Below are 23,244 nucleotides of genomic sequence, written 5' to 3' on the forward strand. Positions count from 1 at the left end.
TTTCTTGCATTTATAGTGTTTTTCAAGCCACAATATGAAGATGTCTCCAGATTTATAAGCAGGGGAATAATAAAATTGAAGCCATTTCTAAACTCCAGTGCTGGTGGTCTGACAGCGGCATGTCTGCTCTGGCGCCTCACGTCCATTTCTGGCAGCGCACAAAACGGACACACTGCTAATTGATTAAAACACAAACCACCGTGCTACTTATGTAACCAACATTGCTGTCCAAAAGACCGATTCCAAATCCTCCGGCTGTGCCAGGTAACTTTAATCTCACTTGAATAGAATAGGCTTAATATCATAGTGCTGGTTCTCATTGGCTCTATATGTGTACCTATGAAAACCGGTCTTTTAAGAATAGGGGCAGGATTTGGTTTTGCACCACAGAAGAGGAGTCCTCTCTCCCTTCCTCCCATTGGTCTACTCTTCTCTGCCGGCTGTAGGGGGCGGTGCCTGTGGGAGGATTGCTAATGGGAAACATGTTGTCGGCGGGGCACAACCGCTCACCCGTGGGGACCTGGGAGGAAGCGGACCGCCCCCTTCTTCCGGTGGCAGGTAATGAGGTGCTGGAGACGCCCCGGTTGCAGGTGGGCTCCAGACGGGTGTGGGGTGAGGCAGCGGCCTGTGAATGTGGAAGGGCCGCGTTCCTGTGCGGTGAGAGCGGGGGAGGGGCGGGGGAGTGCAGCGTTTGGCTCATCGCTGGCCTCCTAAAAGACACTTCATTTGTCTTTGGCACCTCAAGCCATTGGCTCATCTCTGCCAGATGAAGTGGAAATATGCAAGCTGGCCCTCCAGTGTGTACACAGCCCCAGCTCATTTAAGCCTAATACCCCAACTGTATCCCTGATTCAAACCCAAGTCTCGCCTATGGTTCATTGCTCAAAAGCTGCAACTGAGAATTTGTAGTGGTTGCTGTCGACGATTAAGGAAGAAATAATTTACCCGTGGCTTATTTTGTCATTGTGCCTGTGAATTGTGTAACCCAGTCAATAGGAACCACTGGAGGCTTCAGCTTCTGTTAGCCAGTGAAACATGAGCGGAGCGGTCTGCTCTGGCCACGCCCTGTCTGTCTGCCCCTCACAGTATCGGGCTTCTCTGAAGTGGCAGTTAAATCCAAATCCTGTACCCTCAAGCCTGAAGCAGTTTCCAAAGTTCATTACGCAAATAGCTCACCTTTGGATCCATAAATGTGGCCATCTCAATATCCTATTAAGCAATTTGGCTGGAAGGTGTCCAGGGTCAAAGGAAATCTATGCTCTTTAATATTGGCTGCATAATACCATATCTCAATCTGGCATCCCCAGAGACTGAAGAAGTGCAGCAGTGTGCAGTAGAATCATTTGGCTCACCTTCAGGGTAATATCTTTCCTTTTTTTTTAAATCCCAGTGCAGTTCTTTACACTTTTCTACTTTGCGCATACGCAATACGTAACACATTACAGACACAGAAACATTCATAAACATTTGTCAGCAGACATAAACTGTCATTCCGTACGCTACTGCACATCAGCTTGAATATCATGTAACGCCCCATCATGTTTTGATTTGGTGTGTTAGGGTAGTACAATTTCACATATTGGTGGTAACAGCGCTTATAAATGATTTCATGTTGCGGCTTTAAATCTGTTCTTTAGTGATTTTGAAGACTTAACAGGCCTAGTTGTGTATGTCCCATCATACAGTTGAATCCATGAGTGAATTTGACTCTGACCTAGTCACTCTCAGTTGGTGTGCAGGTTCTGTTCTCTCACGGCCTGCTTCTGTCTATGCCAATGATCAGAGTACATCACTGCAGCCCCCCTTAGTCTGTGTTTAAGCCCTTTGCAGACTATCTGACTGGGGGCTGTTGATCAGTACCGTGCCCTTGCATTGATTTCTGTTAGTGGGAGAACTAGGTGGACTGTCTGTACTGTCCCTGAGGAAACGGCCAAAAACTGAAATTAGGTTTGTCCATGTGAACCGGCTGATACAATCCGGTTTTAGGCATGACCCCAGTCCAGACCCACAGCATCTCATTCCACTTTGATTGAGTCTTTAAGCAAACTAGTATTTTCCATTTTTGTTTTCATTTGTTTCCATTATGCACATTATGACCCTGAATTAATGTCACAAATAAGCCAAGCAGGTTACATGTTTTTCATCATTACCAGATGGCAAATCGCAACAAATGGAGTCACATCACTGTCAAAAAGTGTTGGTTATTTTAATATAAAGGCAATAGGATCCTTACAGAATGACATTTCTTCACATGAACACATATCCCAGGCTTACATTCTGTGTGTATTACATTTGAACAATTTATTTATTTAAGGAATTAGCACATTTTTGGGAAATGATGTACCATGTACTTTCTACTGTACTGGGATTGCTTTGAATGAAATTGAAAATTCAGTGATATTGCAAAACATGCTTGGAATTGAATTTGATATTCTCAGAAATTCACACTTGTTTTTAAAGAAGCTGAAGCTTTGAGTTGGACTTTTTTATTGCAAGCAGCTGATGAGTATAAATCAGGGGGGTCAAACTTGATTCTTGGAGTTGTATGTATGCCTGCTAAGCTGTATAGATTTACACCTGTGCAGTTCCTATAGGGCACGGGTATTAAATTGAGATACAAACTGTAGTTTACTTAAAATGCTGAAGGATTGAGCTGATTACAACATAAGCAACAGAAGTTAGGACAACACTAGCATTCACATAACACCTTGGAATGAATACAACAATGTTGTATAAACAGTTTCAACATTTTCAGGCCAGATTGAAGATGAAGATACAGTGAGCTCTCATAAGAATGTTTTTTTCATAAGCACTGACTTTCTAAGAAAAAATTACGGTTAGAACTAGGGCATTGCAATACATTAGATATACTAATTGTTAAAATGGCTTGCAAAAAATATGTATAAAATGCTCAGGCAATAAACCTGAAATTACTGTTTCTTCCCCATCTGAGGAGTCTTGATGTTGGTGAACCTATTACTCTGTGCAAAAAAGATCCATCAGCAACTAATGTTGACATGTGTATGTGAGGGCTGTGGCTGAAAAAAGTCTCATCTTACATCTTAGTAGTAATGGCTTCTGACATTGTACTGAAAATAATTAAGCATTAAGTCCCAGGGCATGGTGGAGGGGCGGAGCCAGGCGAGTTCTGCCCACCCTCTCTGGGCCTGTAGTGTGTCACCTCTCGTTGGTTATAATGACGGACGTGCCAATGTAGTGCGGGATTTCCCTGTGCATCTCTGGAGAGGAGCTGGAGGCGGGGCTTTGGTTCTTGTAGAGGTAAGGGTTCGTCTCCGCCCCCCTGTAGCCGTAGCTGTCCGTCAGGTGTCCTGCCAGGGTGTAGGGCGGGGCCTGGAAGGATCCGTGCTTGGCCAGGACGTGGTGAAAGTTGAGGGAGACGTACGGCGCCCTCTGCTCCTCCTCCCCTCCGTGCTCCAGGCCGTCGGACTGCCCCAGGCCGGGCTGCTCCGCCAGGTGGGCTGTGTGCGGGGCCTCCATCATGCACAATCTCCTCCTCTGCTCCAGCACCACCTGCATGGGCAAGTGCTGGCCGAGGCCGTGGAGGGGCCGCGGGTGGTCGCAGCTGGCTTTGCTCAGGGCGGGGCTTCCCAGGGGCCCTGCGAGGGGCTTCTCCCTGCAGCCCAGGAGGTGTTTGGGGTCTCGGATGAACTGCATCTTGGTGTCTTCTTTCGGGGTCTGCTGTGGAGCCTGCAGCCTGCCCTCTGCCTTGGCCTGTCCGACCGGGTGATGTTCGTAAGGCTCTTCCTTCAACCTGCTGTTGGGTCTGGGGGTCGAGCAGCTGGAGAATCCCTCATGCGCCGCATCGCCACCTGCGTACCTCCTGCTCGCTGCGGGCCCTGCCATCGGAAATGAAACGCTACGTTAGAAAGGGACAAGTGCTCGGCTGGCTACGCGAAGTGGGGGGGAAAATGGACTGAACGATATAGCAGATACCTGGCTCACAAGCAACCCCTGTACAAAACGCTGGAGAAAATGCATATTTTACGGAATTCATTGCAGCACTTTTGTTCAGCATTCAGTATCATTCCAACCTACGCCTACTGCGTAACCCTATTCTCTCCTCCAGTCGTTCATTCTAAACCCACTGTCATTTCCTTAACCCCTTATGAAATTGTACATCTCAAAACCTGTTTCTGATGTACAATTCTTTAAGGCTCTCACTCAGTAAAAAATAAAATATTATCACTGATTTACAAATAAACGCAAATATTCATGTTTTTTCTTCAAAAAGACAGTTTGCTGGGTTGATTAATACCAAAACTAAAACATGTTAATGCTGAGAACAGTACACCAAGGCCACCCAGAAGAGAGCAAAAAGTCCAATATTGGAAACTTAACTGTATTACACGTCACAGACACTCATGTCTGTATACTGTAACTCCCAAAATATGGTTACAGTATATTGATACCCGTTTGATTATGTGTCATGTTCACTGGTAGTAGTATTGCAAGCTCAAGCTTAGAGATTTGAAAAGGAGCTGCGATGTATTTTCGTCCTGGACGAGTCCCCCAGCGGGAGGTACCTGAGAATGTTGGGGTGCAGGGGAGGGGGGAGGTGCTGTGGGCCTGGCTGGGCAGGGTCTTGGCGGGGCGGACGGAGCAGGGGCTGCTGCAGCTCCAGTGGCCTTCGCCCCGGGCCTGCAGGGAGCTGAGGAGCTGGCGTGCAGCCTGGCACGGCGAGCCCTGGGCAGGCCGCAGCTTCCTGCCTGCCAGCGTGGGGGCGTCCGTGGGGAAGGGTCCGTACGGGAAGGGGAAGGACAGCCCGTAAGGCACCTCACACAGGACCTCGCCCCCCTCGGGCGCCCCGCCCGTCTCCTGGCAGGGTGTCAGACCGAATGGGGGGCTTTCTTTCCAGGTCCCTGCCTGCGAGGCACAATCCATTTTGTCCGGATTAAACGCGTTGTTTGGCTGGAGCATCAGTGGAGAGAATAGAGCATACAGTACAGCAGGTAATTATTTACATTACTACCATAGTATTAAGGTAAGCAGTGGTTAAATCAGGGACCTCAAACTCTGTTGGTTTTTGTGATTTCCTTTCAATCAGCAGCTGGTTTAGGCCTTGGAACCAAGGTGTGCAGACGTTTGCCAATCAATGACTTAAAATAAGCACTGCAGGAACACATCAAAACTAGCAGACACAGTGGCTCCAGGATTTGAGTTTGAGTTAAATAGTCCCCTTCAGTCACTCAGCAGTTCAAAATCATTTGAGTCAATCACAAAAAAACACAAAACAAGAATGATTTTTGTATCTTGCACTGGTGTCTCCAACTATGAAAACATGTCCAGCTGAGCTATGTTTCCTCAGGGGAACTGACAGTGCAACATTTTGTTTTGAGTTTGTTTTCCTCAATATGGCCTGTGCCAGAATATGAGGTCTTACCTGGGGGTAGGGGGCCATTTTGGGTTTGGTTTTGATCTTGACTGCTTTGGCTTTGAGTTGTTTGCGGGAGTCCTGAGAGGAAGTGAGTGTGGTCTTGAAGGCGAGGCCAGGCTTGGCAGTTCTGCTCTGGTCTTGGGAGAGCTGCAGGTCTTTGTACTCAATCTCCCTGCGGGAACACAGAGCAGCTTGTTTTAGCATCACAGCCAACAGCAGGACCTCTGACAGTACTGGAGCAGCCAAAGGCTGGCAGCACACAGCACAGCTTGTTTTAGCATTACACACTAGAGAAAGCATGTGAGAGCTAGAGCAGACGCTGCACACAGCCAAGACTGTTGCAGCATTGCATACCATCGAAAGCACAAGAGACCTAGAACTACAAACTGCAAGGTTGAGCAGAGTGGCCATGACACCACAACACAGATGGTTATATTGCACACCATAGAAATTGTGGAAGACCTAGACCTTGTCATTTCAACAAGCCCACAGCATGGCCTGTATTCAGCCTTACAGATCACAGAAAGCATGCGAGACACAGAAATGATGGTTACAGTGGAACAACACAGCACAACTTGCACCAGCATTGCATACCATAGAGTGAACCAAAGAGCTGCACTAGAGTAAGTAAGCAGTACAACTGAAATCAGCATTCTTTGCAGTGACAATGCAGCATTACACACCATAGAATTCATAGGAGCACTACACATTTCAGTGGTGGCCAGCAGATCCCCTGTGAACGGGATTCGGTTGTGTCATACATGCACGGTACAAATCATGTCAGGGGCCGTTGGCACTCACGTCAGGACGTAGTTGACGCTGACGATGCAGTGGGGGCGCGAGGAGCGGCTGTTGTGCACAATGGTGGCGTAGCTCTGCACCCACACCCAGCCCCCGTGCTTGGACAGCAGCCGGTAGTACTTTGTGGTGACCTGGCCTTTCACCAGCACTGCAAGAACAAAGCAGGAGAGAGCCTGTTCACACCTGCCTCCAGCAGCACACAGCCATTCCCACGGCCCAAACTGAGAGAGCTAACGTAAGGAGTAACAATGTCTTTCTGCCATTTTGATAAGAATTCCGTTATAACCCCCCCCCCCCCAACCTCCCCAGAGAACAAGACAGCAGGGAATGTGCCATAGCAGGACCAAACCCATACGCCTGGTAGAGAGACATAGCTGGAGGGTTTTCAGCTTCGCAGCTATAACCCTTTCAAATGGTGTCAAAAAAAACTGTCACTTCTGCACCACAAAGGAAATAGCCTGTGTTCAGTTTGACTGAGGTAGCTCTTCATTTAAGCATTAAATCAACAAACAACTTCACTCATACTAAATTCAATAAAGCCTTTTTGTCCAACCAAGTATATTTGTAATTCAAATAACCGAGCTTATTGAGAGCTGCCGTGCCTACAGGCACCATGGAACATGTTATCTTGGGAATTAATGAAATAATAAAAAGGAGTGCTTTGAATTGGCTGATTAGTATGGAACCCTTTGCTTTCATTTTAGGCATGACCCCAGTCCAGACCCACAGCATCTCAGAAACTGAGGGTGTTTAGCATAAATCTCATACTGTGATGGCAAGTCATAATTTATGGAGCCTTCCCAATGTTTCTGCAGACAAAACCAGGGGACATTTAACTGGTCATTTCTATGGACATGAAACATCCTGCATTTTATAGCAATATTTCAGAAAGGTAAATTCTTCAAACTTTGTTTTGCCTTCTATAGTTGAACGCTAAAATGTTGGTCATTGTAGTGAAGTGATTCTGGTGAGCCCTGAGGATTCTGGGAAGACTCACACAGATGATGGGCGTATCTCAGGTGGAACACATCACAGCCGTGGACATGGTGGTACAGGGTCTTCTCTATCAGATCCTGCGGCTCGTAACCCGTCAGCTCAGCCACCCTGTGACACACAAGAGGAGGAAAGTAGGAGGAGCTGCGGTATGGTAAGAGAAAGCACATCTTAAGCATTCTCAATCCATTAGGTCCCAAAACAATCTATGGCACAAAAGCATGTGCATATAATCAATAGTATCATGATTATTGTCTGTAAAGGTTAAACATGTGTTTTGCCATGATTAGCCTTTTGCAGTAATGACCAACAACAATATATGGCTAACAGTCAACTCGTGGGAGATACTTTCTGTCTGAAGCCACGGTGGTTCTGAGGCCGTCCGCCAATTCTACTTTCAGGGGCCACAGCATATGGAGCAAGTTCACGTGTGACAAACCAGTGGAAGAACCAAGCTTTGGAGGGGAGTAATGTCACATTATGGGTGAGCTTACCGAGAGTCGAGGAAGATGAGCTTAAGGTCCAGGCTGGCGCGGAACATGAACATGTTGCTGTGCAGCTTGATCTCGGTGATGCCACTAGGGGGCAGTGAATGGCCCACTGCCACCAGCCCCACAATCTGGTAGCAGGAGTCATACAGAGCCATGTCCATGACGTACTGCCGGATCTTCAGGTACCCGCTGCAGTGGATCACCTGAGGACCAGGACGAGTTACGTGGGGAGTGGAGAGAGTTTATTCCGCAGATATTGCTTCTGTCCAAATACATTTATTGTCACAGAGCCTGTGAAACATTTGCAATCCAAAACCTGCTTGGCAGGTACCCATCTGTAATTATTTCAGCTCCTTTGCCCTACTACCCAGCATATGTGACCCAGTTGGTTAAATGTCGGCTGTATGTCATTTTTATGTCGGGAGGCTGTTGACATGCAAGTGGTGGCCAACCATCTAAGATCACCCACCATATCCACCAATAACCAACCATTTGACATTTGCATGTTACTAGTTGGGCTGGCTTATTATGGTTTGTCGATGCAGTTGGAGACATGCGTAAGCCTGTGAACATCTGCTACACGTGACCTCATGCCCTAAAGCTTCAATAAAAGTTGATTAGTTCCCTTGACTGGGGACCCCTCTGGTCTCAAGCTCAATGAGCTAATTGTGTAGCTAGTTGTGCAGTGTGACCAGCAGTGGGCCTCTCTCTGTTGCTCAATGGTACAGTTGCACACAGATATGCTGCACTTTCCACATGTTCATGCCCATCACCTGCTGCCCAGAACAGTGGACTTGGCCTTCTCTCTCCTCTGGGCCCAAGGCTGATGTGTGCTTTGGGGTGGATGGGAACCTGCCCAGCAGTATTTATCTTTCTCACTTCCTGTTTACCAGGCATTCCGTAACACTGCTGAGCAAGGAATGATTTATCCGCTACTTGGCATAAATTGGCTGCTTATTGCTAATGTACATTTTTAAAGTAAATTTTCAAAGGCTGATTTATGGAGAGGACTGTTTGAGAAAGCTGTATCGAATGTTGGGGCACACAGCTGTTCCACTCAAAGAAAGGTGCAGGAAAAGTACCAGAATGGATTCATTAGAGGAGGAATATTTATTTTGATAGACTTATGTCTGGCAGGAGTAGAGCCCATAGGTTTTCACAGAATCTCACAGTGGTTACTCTGGACCAGCCAGTTGTTCCTTGTGCTTCCATTGTCTTACAACCAAAAGCTGAACAGCTGACCTTTCATTTAAAACATTTCAGTAGCTACCGCTGTTTAAATTTGATTACTCTCCTTTCAAGCATTCAGTACTATACAGCATGAACAAATATGATGCTACAAACAAATTTAACATTTAACATGGCCAATAGAAGTAGTGAATAAATTAATTTAGTTACGGATGCCTCTTCACCAGATTACATCCAGCGTGCATGACCAATCTCCTCCCCTCCACCCGGCTCCCTCTCACCTTATAGCCCCCGCATGTGAGTCCGGCGTTGCGCTTGGCCAGTACGCACTTCATCCTCAGGAAGAAGGAGCGCTCCATCTCGTACTCTGCGGCGGTGCGGAGGCACGTGGGAGACCGCGGGAAAGCAGTAATAATAACATGAGAAACGTGAGCGGCAACAACACTTAAGCCGCGCCGCCCTCTCGACGCTGAAATGACACCGCCCACGGTAATGCGCTTTGCACGGGGGCATCGCCGTTTCCATGGTGCGGGCTGACCGGGGCTCTCCCTGCGTAGATTTCAGAGTAATCCAGTCGGGGAGCTGTGTCTTATTAAATTCCACAGGAGGGTAGCACTTGAGCTCGTGAGAGCTGTTGACAGGTAATGCCACACACTGTGCCTTCAAAAACAATAATGACAACATGCCTACCTTTCTTATGCTCCTGTGTTAGATTATTCTATTTTATGTATTGAACAGAATTACCCTCCCCCACCATTCCCTCATATGTTCAACTGCAGTCATATAAATTCTTCTTTTTCTAACAAAGAAAACCCAAATATCTTCAGCTCTGAGATACTGCAATAGAACAATTGTCTTAGTGCTCAATTAAAATGTGGCTGCAGTGTGGAGACCTATTGACTCTGCAGGTCCCGCACTTACATGTTGGGCGACTCTGCGTTTGCACCTTTGTGCAAGCCACTGAACCCCAAATGCTTCAGCAGGACTCCAGCTATTAAAATGTGTGAAATTTCAGTTGAGTAACCAATTCTGAAGTAAACCAGTTCAATATCAAATTCAAAGCAGAAAACGGGATTAAGCTACCTGCTAATAAACCAGATGAAGAAGGCGATTAAAGAGAAAAAGGTATATATATTTGCGAAATGCATTTTAATGATACACATTTATGTATGTGGCTCCTTGGTTGTACTCAGGGATGTGATATGAAGCGGGCAGTGCTGATTGGCTGCCAGCGGTACCTTGCAGGAAGTGGGGGTGGAGGGGCTGATGGGCCGTCAGCACTGCTGTCATCTCGTCATGGTCCGATGGGTGGATGTACTCAAAGATGCTGTTCCCAGTCAGCTCCACCTGACACAAGTACAGACAAGTCAACTATTTACTCTAGAAGTGCTATGATGTGTGATTGAGAGACAGAGAATGGATCAATTGAACCAGGACCAATTAACCGTGGTTCATTTTTAATCAGTCAGACACCATGGTTTGCTCCATTGTTTCTTTTTTCATTCACCAAACCAAGCCTAGAACTGAGTAGGTTAGGGTGAGCATAGGTTGGTCATAAAAAAGAAAATACCTCAATCCTTATTTTCTGATGGTCATTTGAACCCTGTATGGTGGGGGACCATTGACATTTTGTGATATTGTGTTAGGTTGACATCACTTTGGAGAAAGCATATTGTGCAGTGATGATGCATGTATGTGTGTGTCTACGTGTGTGCGCGCGCATGTGTGTGTGTGTGTACGCGTGCATGCTCATGCCTGTGTGTGGGAACAAATCCCACTACTGCTGAAATCGATCTCTGCAACTCATTCAACAGAGCGGCTCAGTTTTTACAGCAGATGTAAAAGAGGCTGGTGTCAGGGAACAGGGAGGTTACATTTTTTATTTTTTTTAGGGGCAGAAATTTGCATGTGAAAACAAAACAATGTTTCCCCCTCTGGCTGGTTACACTTTGATCTATTTTTCCTTCCAAATTTGTGGGTCGGATCAGACACAAATGCGGGTTGCTGCTCCGCACTTCAAGTACAAATTGGTTTCTTCACAGCATCAGTCCTGTGGATTAATCCTAGCTTTGTAGTTCAGGGGTATTGTGGTGACGGGAACTGCTCTGCTTTGGGGGTATGTAAAGTGCCGCAGAATTACTGCAGGCTAATGGACTGGGGAGAACAGCATGTGTGAGGCCTGCCTGGTGGCTGTAGTCACTTGAGGAGCGGCTAACGTTGAATGCGCTGCAGACCATCACTGATAGACACACTTATTTTAACCTGAGATGTTTACCTATTTACACTTATTTTTACCTATGAGGTCACTCTATTTCGTTAACCTCCCAACAAACTTGCGTGTCCCAAAGCGAAGTGTGCTCATTCTTGTCCAAGATTTGAAACACACGCCATCCAGTCACAAGTTTCCCAGATATAAAATGGTAATGAGTGGAGCACAGCCTAAGCACACAGAAAACCACAGGTCAGAGAAGCATTTGAATGTTTTGGCTGGCACAGGTGTTGCTGTCATGAGCGCAGTGGCATGGCTGGGGCATTTGCATATAATTAGACGTGTACTGAAAGCCGTCCCGGTTACACAATCTCACACTCTGCCTGACACCCTTAAGCTCCTCACACTGCAAAAAAATCTTAAAAACTGTTTTAGTCTTGTAACGAGACTTAAAATATATATTTTGTCTCTCAAGTAGAAACTATTAGCTTGTTTTAAGTTACTTTTTGCTTGTCAAGTGAAATCTTGAAATGAGTCAAACTATCTCACCTCATTGGCAATCATTTTTGTCTTGTTCAGCAAAAAAAGTAATAGAAAAAAGATCTGAAGTTTAAATATAAGACTTAAATACTAGGTTTTTTGTAGTGCATTGAAAGGTGTCTGTTAGCCACATCAGTCAGGTCAAGTCAACTGCAGTTTGCTCAGGTGATGTATCAAGGCTTCTTTTCTCTCTGAATACACGCTCTTTATATCAGCATGTTTGGCTCACTTTCTTTGTGGTGTGAGAAAATAGGACCAACCAGTCTGTATTAAATTTGTGCGCATTTTTGCCTCAGTGTAATTCATTTGCAAACTACGGTGAATAAGCATTGACAATAATAACATTCATTTTAATTTGTTGCTTGAAGTTATCTGTTAAACAGAGGCATTAATTTGATCATGCATTCTTCAAATAATGCAATCAAACTGCTCTGGCTGTGTTTGCTCTATACCTCCTCTCATGTTCCCCGCTGTTCATGGCCATTTTTAAATGATGCAATTACTTGTTTATTTGATCCAGAGGAAACTATGCTGACAGAGCCTGCACATGGGTCTTCAACCCTAACTCTTTTGGCAGGCTGAAGACTGGGGTTGCCGTGGTGAAGGTTTGCGTTAGCCAATCAGCAGATGTGTGATGGAGCTGGATCTGACCATTCCTTTCATCATGTTACACACAGCACCAGAGACCAGTCCAGTCTCCAGCACTGCATCAGGCTGGGTAAGCACACTAGGACACTAGCAGAGAAATATCATTAAGGATGAGCGTACCGCTATTGCATCTATGTGCAGTACACATTCCCTATGGGACATTATCAAAAGCCATATTATACATTAATCTCCCATATTTTGTATGAGCCTTCCATTCACTTCCAGCTATCCTTTATTGATAATTATCCAAAAAGGACAAGACAATCCCTTAAGAACCCAAGGCATTTGCCTGAGGTACTATAAAGCTATGAAGTCAGGTTTAGCTCAATGAAGTCTTGCCTTCACTCAAGCAACATATTAAATATTACTTTTGTTTTTGATCAATATGTTTTATCCTAATTGAACAAAAACATTTTGTGCAAGTTAATGTTGCCTTAAATTAAAAGTAGCCCATATATACAGTATTTTCCCCCAATGAGAATTCAGAATTCAAACTCAGACGAGACAACACCATCCATCCATCCATCCATCCATTATCTTAACCCGCTTATCCTGAACAGGGTCGCAGGGGGGCTGGAGCCTATCCCAGCATACATTGGGCGAAAGGCAGGAATACACCCTGGACAGGTCGCCGGTCCATCACAGGGCAATTAAATGTTTTCTTGTGAATAGATGTTCCTGAACGTCATCATAAAATGTAATGAATTGTTAGAATCACAATGATCTCACTCAGCCAAGCATTTTGGGCCCTAGGCAAAGATCTCACATTGGGCCCCAGCATCCCAGGCCACCCCATCCCTGTACAATTACAACCTGATTTTGAGGGCCCCTGTCACTCAGGGCCCTTGGAATCGGCACGGCTGAGAAAACAAGCATTTGTGAACTTGGAGACATGCCAATGGACTTTCCGAGAGAGGCTCTCCGTTCTGCTCATGTGTTTGCAGACAAAATATGGCCAGTGACCCCATAGAGTTACATTTGAACAACGATACTGTAAACCTCCCTACAGAGAACAGACTGTTAATATCTCCACCCCGCTGTTTGCAATGGTGCCCCCACACCCCTCCATTACAACCACAGATAATAGAGAAACAACAAAGGCTCTTTGCTGTGTGAGTCTCTCTCATCTGGGAACAGGGCTGAAGACACAAAACTGATACATTTGGCTTAACTAAATCCCTTGTCAGTGCAGAGCTCTGTCAGTAACAGGTGGCATGTGGGGCAGGCACTAACACACCATGCCTTCTATCTGCTGCCCTCCATACATCTACACTGGTAGCACAAGAACACGGTCAGTGCATATACAATACACACTGACTAGAGCATAGATCATAACTTTCTGAAATCCATGAATTCAATTATAACAGAGTAAATTTGCTTTGACTCTGGACCATAGTTGATGTACCACTGAACATTTTACTGAGAAGTGAGTGAGATTTTGGAGGAGAGGGGCAGTGCCAATGGGCTGTGCAAGCCACAAGGTTGCAAGCCACTAAAAGCCAACATGATTGCCTCCCTTGAAATGCAGGAGATTTTGGGAACTGCGTGTACAGGTGTGAGATTGCTCCTCAACATCTGCATCAAGCGTCATCCTCTGGCAGCTACAGGAATATGAATCCTGGCTGACCTCTTAACGCTATTGAGACCTGCCCCGTATTGTAGGTTGTCTTTCATGATCGCAGTTCACGGCGCTAGACTGCAGGGGTTTCCTGTTTTCGCAAAACAGTATATGCTGACGGCAGGAGCACAAAAGGTAGCTGACAACGTCAAAACTCAGGCCAGTGGAATCAGTTCCGTTGCCAACACCTTTCGCTTGCCTCTAGCTTATCTGTGTCAGTAAACCTCGGGACAACCTTTACTTTGCATTGTCTACTCTGTTTTACATGTTGAATAAATGTTTAAATTTGGATAGCTGAGGCCAGGTGTTCCTAACATGACCTTGATTTGAGTGAGGACTCCAAATACTACAGATGTGTACAAAGACCCCCCCAGGACACACAGATCCTATGAATCTGTTTCTGTGGACCAAGGCAAATATGTTTTAGGCATTCATACATTTATATGTTTTGACAGTGGTATATTTTCTATTTTATTGTGACTGTACGTTTTACTATGGGATTGCACAGTCAATGTTTACAAAATTGTTTATGATACTGACATTTGCTAAGTGAGAAAGTTAAGAATGAAATGAATGTTATAGAAAAAATTTCAGCACACTCACCTGTGATAGCCCCAGGTGAACAGACGCTGTCTCTGAGATGTACATGATTTTTCCATCCGAGGCGACAACAAACACAAAGCCGTCCAGAGTCTTGAACAGAGACACACACAGTGATTATTAGAGAATGTGAATTCAGAAACACCATGCCAAAACAAGCAGGGAATGGAAAATGAGCTGTACAGTAACTTCAGAGATGTTATATTCTGCTCATGCTCACTCTGCAAATGTATTTTTATATTTACTCCTTCTTAGTATTACAGTACATTGTAATTCCATTGTTTATCTGCAACTCACATAGTGATATCAACTGAAATATAAAATTAATACAATTAGAATTAAACCTGCAAGCAGGGTTTAAGGGGGCCAAGCAGTCCAGCAGGGTAGGGTCACCATGACACCAATTTTTTCCCACATCCCACTGAGTCCATATACCAAGTTTGGTATCAACATATCAAAGCTTTGCTGAGATATTCCCTCACTTCCTGTTCAATTGGCTGTACTGAACAAACAATTTCGAAAACTTTTGTGAGGCTTGGTCTGAAGATAATTTGTGCCAAAAAGATTGGGCAAACTTGGTGGTCTGTGAAATATGTCGGCTGCATCAATTAGGTTGACATGAAAAGTTGCCATGTCTTGGCCTTCGGACCTCTCATGGAAAAAATTTTTTTAAACAAACACATCACCGGTTATTAGCCAAAATGCATTTTTTGTGTTTCCTCAAAATGGGGTCCTGAGTCCATGTCCAGTTATAACTTCCGGTTTGGTGACTTTGCCACCATTTTTGATTGACTGTAATGGACGAATGCTTTTGTATCTCCCAAGATATAACCACACACAACAATTACTTTTTTATGGCAAACCCATCAACAGTTATTGGGCAAAATGTGTTTTTACTTATTGCGGTGCCCCCCACTGGTCAAATGAGTCACGTTGTTTTGCATGTCCTCAAGAGTCTATGTACCAAGTTTGGTGTCGATACATCAAAGCGTTACTGAAATATGAACTCACTTCCTGTTTGACGACTTTGCCGACTCTGCAGTGACCGGGTAGTGTGCTCACCTGAAGCAGATGGGATCCCAGTTCTTTGGCCATGTTATCCAATGGGCTGATCCGGGAGGGCTGCCCCCATGCCTCTCCCAGACCTGTGAACAGTATAAAGGGTAAGACCGCGAGCCCTCTCTCCAAGCCCATGGGCAACAGAAAGATACGACTGTGCATGCATCTGCCCTGCTCCTATATGAGTAGGTTGAGTTACATATGTGCAATCACCTACACAGTCTTCCTGTTTTCTTATCCACACTATTGAGAATCCCGGACAGGCACTACCTGCTCACTGGCCCTGATTGTACAGCTTCACTCTCCCTGAAATCTAATTTCTGCTCGGGTGCTGTTTGTGTTGGGAAATGAGCGAACTGTAGAGAACATTTGGAAATAATTGCCTGCTCACAATTCATTTGCATAGCAGATGTCAAACTTCCCTTCTCAGTTATTTTTCTGGGGAAAATTCTGTTTTTCCTCCACTCCCCACCTGGCTGCTCTTCTGTGACTGGCCCTTCCCTGTGCAGAATACACCTAATTCATTGATGAGATTTCACGCCTTGCCAACAAAATCATTTCAGCATCTTTGGCACTGGCACAGCTCATCTGTAAAGGCGCACACAGCGCTGTTGACACAATGCCTCCAGCTCCATTTTACCCAGTGGCTTGGAGCCAGCCTCAACAGCTGAAGTGAGCGCTTTAATGGCACCCATGTTGTTTTAGAGGTAGTCACGATTTTTTTGTGAGCTAGCTTCTCTGGTTAACAGTGTTAGCTAAGCTAGCTCCACCTACCACAGTTCTTCCTCGCTCCATACTGTGCACTGTTGGAATTCACAATAATCGCAGTGAAACAAAATATGTATCTTTGTGCATGCATGAGTGTATATGTGTGTGTGTGTGTGTGTGTGTGTGTGTGTAAGAGCACACGCACAGACATGTGCGCATGTGTGTGAGAGTTTCTGTGAATCTGTGTATTTGTGTGTGAGTATGCATTTATGTTGTGACAATCACCATTAACTGTCAGGTAGGTTTGAGTGAGGAGGCTGAAATGTACATTATACATACACTCAATGAGCACTTTATTAGGTATTTATTTGATATATTTTTTGATGCGTGAGGTTTGACACGTTGTGTGCTCAAAGATGTTATTCTGTACACCACTGTTGTAATGCGTAGTTATTTGTGTTACTGTCATCTTCCTGTCAGCTTTGACCAGTCTAGCCCTTCTCCTCTGACCTCTCTCATTATCAACGCGTTTCTGGCCACAGAACTGCTGCTCACTCAATGTTTTTTGTTTTTCGCAACATTCTCATTCAACTCTAGAGACAGTTGTGCGTGAAAATCCCAGGAGTGCCTGAGATACTCAAACCACCCTGTCTGACACCAACAATCATTCCACAGTGAACGTCTTAGGTAGACCTGTACACCAGCTTCTCATTGCATTATTTAATCAGCCAATCATGTGGCAGCATAAAAGCATGCAGACATGGTCAAGAGGTTCAGCTGTTTTTCAGGCCAAATGTCTGCATGAGGAAGAAATGTGATCTAAGTGACTTTGACCGTGGAATGATTAAAAGCTGACAGGAAGGTGATAGTAACACAAATAGCCACATATTACAACATTGGTATGCAGAAGAGCATCTCTGAACACACAACTCAAGTAAGTAGATAGGCTGCAGCAGCAGAAGACCAATAAGTCTAAAAAATAAGTCTAAGAAATACCAAATAAAGTGCTCACTGAGTGTATTTGTGAGCAGTACACTAAAAACATTCCTCCAATTAATCAAGCATGCTTTCACTGGTTCTCATCAGCCTCCAACTTCAGCCATTTGCTTCTCCCTTCACCCTCTGCTAATGTCCTCTGCTGCCATGGACAACAGAAACGTAGGTGCACAAGACCCTCACTTTTTGGTCAATGAGCACTTGACCATGCAGGGATCACCTCCAGTCTTCTGTAACTGTTCCTGAAGGTTTAATAATGTAGGAGCTGCTCCACTAGCAGATGGCCACAACATGGTGGAGATAGACTTCCTGTTATGCAACAGGAATGTTCCTACAGGCAACCCCAGATACGACCCGAACCATTTCTAGGCCTTCAACGTGGGGTTCCAATACAGGAGAAAATAAATTGTAGAATTTTTAGGATGCATCTACAGCCATTTTGTTAAAATGGAAATGAAAATATCTTCATTGTGATCCCGTAGTGTTCTATGTTGCTTTTCAAAGTTAAGATTCATCAAAGTGCAAACAAAGAAGCTATTACACAGACATGAATTGCAGGCAGAACTAAGGAAGTGTGCTTTGCTATGATTAAAACTGTAAAATTACTATCTGTAGAACCTTAAAGCATGAAATTGAACAGCCTTCATTCTTTTGTAGATTGGGCACAAGCAAATAAAGATCTGAAAACTCCCCCTTATGAAATCTCATTCAATTTCCATAAATATCTTTAATTTCCCACAATTCTAGAATTTGGATAGAAATAGAATTTGACCTTTTGATAATTTCTTTGTTTAATTTTTTTCTGGATTGTGGTGATGGTGGCGGTTGCAAGAGGGGATTGGGGGGTTGGGGAGTCCTGGGTGGCAGGGCTCAGGGAACTTTGAAACACCACTGAATCACAAGAAGGTTTGCAACTTGTAAGATTTGTTTTAAAACTAAAAGCACCACTTTTAGGATGTACACCTCTTAATACTGTTGTGAAATGAGCAAACCAATTTCAGTTCCTCAAAATTATCACTTTACCCTTTGGATTGAAGCACCCCCTTCATCCACCACTGCCACACTCTATTTCACTCTATAATCATGAAGTGCTTTTCTTTTTGTGTTGTTCATTTATTTTTCATTGAGTAAATTCTTTGATCAATACAGAATTTCACGAGAGGCTCCCTCAATGTCTGCTATTTCTCAGACTCAGATGCCAGGAGGGTATGCTTATGCAAGGCGGCCAAAAATATGTTTTAGCCTGGTTGTTTTGGCATGGTGTTCAGATCTATATTAATCACTGTGATTACACTATCCACTGTCATATTAGGTGTACAAGGCTTCTGTTCTTTTCTGTTTTTTTTTTGTTTGTTTTTTTACTTTTTTAGGCCTAATACCCAACCTGTGCCACTCGCCAGATTTAGCAAACCTATCGTCCTGGTTTATAAATGACGAAATAAAGAAAATGAAAACAAAAACAAAAAAGTACAAAAAACATATGCAAGTTTCCCGAAGGCCGTCATATGCAATATGAAAACGCCTTAGTTTTCAAAGATCGTTTGAGTTGTGACCAGATTTTTTAATATAGTCTATATTGGTGTTTTATCCTTGTTTCATTAAAGCGCATTCCATGTCTGTCGTTTAGAATTATACACACTGCGAAATATATTTAATTTGGTAAGATTTCTGAAATTGAAATATTGAGGTTGGGGTAATACAGTGCTCTCAATTAATAGTATTTAAATGTACAAAATTACCTGCCCCGTCGTCTTCGCGCTTGTTTAGAGCGTGCCCATAAGGCCTAACCCACACCGGGTTGTAATTCATTATAAAACTTTAACTTACACGTCTACTGAAGTTGGTATACTGAAGATGGGACAGAAACGCTTTCGGCCAAATGAGTCATTTACTTCGGAGTCCGCCCCAATTGCGAAACTTGTCATTATGTTGTGATAAATTATAGGCTCTATGATAAATTATAGCCTCCGTGTATTAGGCTATGTGCTATTTGTGAAACGTTTTAAATTACGAATCACTTATGTGACTTTTATGTTTGGGGACGTATACTGCTATAACCTACTAATATATATGTTTTAATTGCAAATATAACAGCCTACAACAACAGACAAATAGGCTACAGAGAACAACCGTGAAAATTGACCATCAATCACTGTACCATACAGCAACACGGCCCACATCCTCCTACAGCATCCAACAACAAGCTCAAGAGATATAGCAGAAAACTTTCCAGTCAAAAAGACAAGTAGTCACATATCATTCGGCCTATAACTGTGATACAGGCCTAAACATTTTAGGTTATGGAATAACTACGTATCGATTCGTTTTTAATAAAAGCAACAACCCAAAGGCATAAACAGCACAGATAGGTAAAAAGTAAGCTATGCCTGTTCATTAAATCTGAACATTTGACGCCCTGGTGCACAGACGAATTTCCTGAACACAAGGAATTGAACCTGCTCATATGAATGTTTGCAAGTGCTCCTTTTTCTTTAGCTTATTTGTGTTAGTAGATTTTGTGCATCTGGGCTTAATTCCCAGTGTTTCTGTTGACATTTAGGCCTGTTGAAATCGTTCTGCATGTAAATAATTGTGTTAGGTTGTATTATTTTCAGAATAATGGCCAATGCACCAGAAACATAAGAAAGGCTGCACTGATTTTAACAGAAACATTGTATGCTAAAACTATTCAATAACCTGCCACACAATTCCTTATCTTCTGATTTAATTGTGAGACACGTCGCTTTATTCGGATAATAGATATATTTGTCATCCTGAAACCATATGACAGAGGCCTATTTCTAAGTTTACTGACTATGCAAAATGGTACCACCTGTCCGTCTAATAATAAATGAGAAATCTGCAACTTGTTGACAAATGACAAATCTGTTGGAATGTTGGAAGCATAATTAGTGGTATTCGGAGCACAAGAGAAATTAGGCCGAATTCGGCTACTGTAGGTTTGATGTTTGAAGTCGGTTGAGCGAAGAAAACATTGCGATTACGAAAATTAAACGTTTCGAGTAGAGACTGGTATCGCGTCGTTCACCATCATAACAGTCTAGGCCTGCAGAGTTAGCGGACAGCTCCTCGTCAAGCAGGCTTAGGCCTTTCCAATTGCGTAGCCTCAACGATGGGAAGGCAGCGCCATGCTTTCAAGATAAATGTTTGTGACAGCCGTTCAAACAACTTTCACCTGGGCACTTGGTATACGATAGGCGCTCAAATACTTCTGTGATAAAATAATAGAATAGTAATAGAAAAAATATGAAAAGGTCTCAGAAATGAAGTTTGAACGCGCATTATTCAAGTAGTTCGTAATGTATGAGGCAATAGAATTAACAAGTTCCTCTGAGTGAGCAGCTTTGAGTAGGCCATATTGGCTGTCTGCTGTAACAGGCATTCCAGGCTGGACTAGGCTACTGGTTGTCTATTCGTATTCTTTTTCTTATAATAATAATAATAATAATAATAATAATAATAATAATAATAATAATAATAATAATAAATAATAATTTAATAAATAATAATAATAGAATAATGGCATAATAATAACAATAATAATAATATTTATTATTACTATTATAATAATAATAATAATAATAATAATAATAATTAGTATTATTATTATCATTATTATAAATGCATTTTGTAATTAAAGTGAACATATCATTCTTAGCAGTAATCCTGTCACTACAAGGACAATTGTTTATTGTTTTCTCTAGATATGATAGTTGTATGCTGTTTGTGTTTGTTAATGACATTTGTAGAATTCAATAATAATATTTAGCGGTTGCACAAAAATGGCCTCCGACATACAAAATTCAACTTCACGATAACCCTTCAGCCTCAACTAATATTGTATTGAAGCATGCTGGCTTACGTGGGTATGGCTGACCTCAGCTTCCACAAAGTGTCAGTTCAAATTAGCCTAATAACCGTGATTTAATTAAAAATTCACATTGATTGCTGAAGTATGTGGGGGATCAAAATGGAATTTAAATTATATAATAGTCTGGATCTTTCACTTCTTAATGTGAATCCCATTTGACACTGATGAACATTGTTCAAACATTTGTGGATATGGAGGTACTGCGCTTCTCAAAGGAATCAGACGGTTATGAGCTAAATAGCACATTTGTATTGCCAACATATCACAAATATTGTTTCAAAGCTGACCTATAGCCTTGAGCTGTATTTTTTATTTAGAGTAGGAATTTAATCGGAAAGTTTATTTCACATCCAGTATTTACACTCTCAATGAAAAAATGTTACTTGGTTATAGTTCTTTGTATTACTTCTGTAACATTTCAATTCTGCCCGTTTATTTCATTAGTGGCTACTAGCCAATAATTATTCGTCTTTTTGTTAAAATAGCCTACCTGATAGGCCATTCCTAAATATTAAACTGAAACATGCGCTAGCGTACATAGAAAAGATATTTGTGGAAGTCTCCCTACACAGTACAAATAAATAAAATTCAAACGCTACCCGATAAAATATTAAAACTAACCTGGAGACTATATGATTGAGTAATATAGCTACAATTATACGAATAAAATTACACTTTCTCGCGTGAATTATACTTCATCATCAATCTATTTTTTGAATAAAAGATGAAATAAGAAATTAATGTAAGCAGATGCAGTAACTAAATCGCGCCGTAAAAGTACCAAAATTGGATATAGTTCTAAATTCCCATGGCTCGCCCACACTTTCGACAAAATATTGCAATGCATTCCAACCTGATAATGCATCCGTTAATGTTTTGTCCCTCTTGTGTTTGCATTTTAATGTCAACTAAACAAACGGAATATCGGCTATTTTGTGATTTGGAGACAGTGAAAAGGGTATCCCCTTGTTTAAAAAAGTAACGGGGTATATAGCCTACCATCCAGCATCAAAGACAACACAGGTTCAAGAGGAAGTGTAGCCTATGACATCTGATTGATAACCATTTTAGAATAATTTTATTGGAACTTGACATGTTCGATTTACTGAGGATAACTGTTCAATAGGTGTTCATAGCCGAATTGTTTTCATAATTTTCATTTGAACAAAAATGATTTAAAATGAGAGGAAAGAGCCTAGCTCGTGAATGTGCGAATCAGTCTAACTCTATTCCATATAAATGCCACGGAGAAAAAGATTATAGACTATTCCAAGTATAATGCATGCAATAACTTAATTCATTTTTGTGACCTCCCACAAAATGTCCCGTCTGATTTATGAATGATATTACATATTAACGCATAATAAGACGTTTACTTTCAGTGACACAATCCTGTTGTATTCATAATATTTGCTTTTTCCCCCTCTGTCGGTGATTTACCACATTCCAGTGAGTAGTGTTAGCTAAACCTTAACTGTAAATAAGAAATTAGAACTTCAGCAACTCTCTGCATGAACAGCGTGTTCATAATTGTTGCATGTCATGTTATTGTATAAAACTCACCCTCAGGAAACACGGCCCTCATCTTCAGGTAGCTGGTTGTTAGACGGATGATTGAAGCCTTGTCCAGCTGCGAGGTGATCGCTGAGGGCAATGGCAATAATTTCGCCAGTTCATAAAATTCTCCATTTTCTTTTTCCCGTCTCGTCTTCGCAGCATTCTTTGACTTTTCCTTCATCTCTGACTGATGCTAAGTAATACCACTTGCATAACAAAGCGCCTTCTTCCTCGGCTCGAAAACGCTGATTTTTATATTACCTTACCTTTGAATTAGAAGGCTGTCACATTGATCTGAGCGGGCATTGTATATGTCTTTTTTAAACATTGAATGCTCTCCGTCGTATCTGATTATTCGCATTACTGGTCCTCTAGTAGCCGAACCGATCATTTACCGCTGGGAACATATAGACTACTCCACTCCCAGCACATTGTAAGACCATTGTATTTTATTAAAAATCACCAGGTCGTTAGTTCAAGAGCAGACCCTGTTTAGCTTGTGATTTTTTTTTTTTAACGTGGCAACCCAGTCTTCGAAAGTTAACTTTT

The 23,244-nt window shown here is 42.9% G+C and overlaps 1 protein-coding gene across 1 annotated transcript; it reads right to left on the reverse strand.

Annotated features, from left to right (window-relative positions):
* Positions 1-2,464: 2,464 nt before the first annotated feature.
* On the reverse strand, positions 2,465-22,876 carry sim2 (SIM bHLH transcription factor 2). The gene is given in 11 exon segments (XM_061250064.1): positions 2,465-3,954; positions 4,588-4,929; positions 5,402-5,567; positions 6,197-6,344; positions 7,194-7,300; positions 7,684-7,883; positions 9,150-9,235; positions 10,107-10,215; positions 14,487-14,576; positions 15,546-15,628; positions 22,702-22,876. Coding segments are annotated over 11 exon segments (2,283 nt in total). The 3' UTR covers positions 2,465-3,177.
* Positions 22,877-23,244: the final 368 nt, after the last annotated feature.

This window comes from Conger conger, chromosome 7, assembly GCF_963514075.1.
Source record: "Conger conger chromosome 7, fConCon1.1, whole genome shotgun sequence".
In the NCBI taxonomy this organism is placed as follows: Eukaryota; Metazoa; Chordata; class Actinopteri; order Anguilliformes; family Congridae; genus Conger; species Conger conger.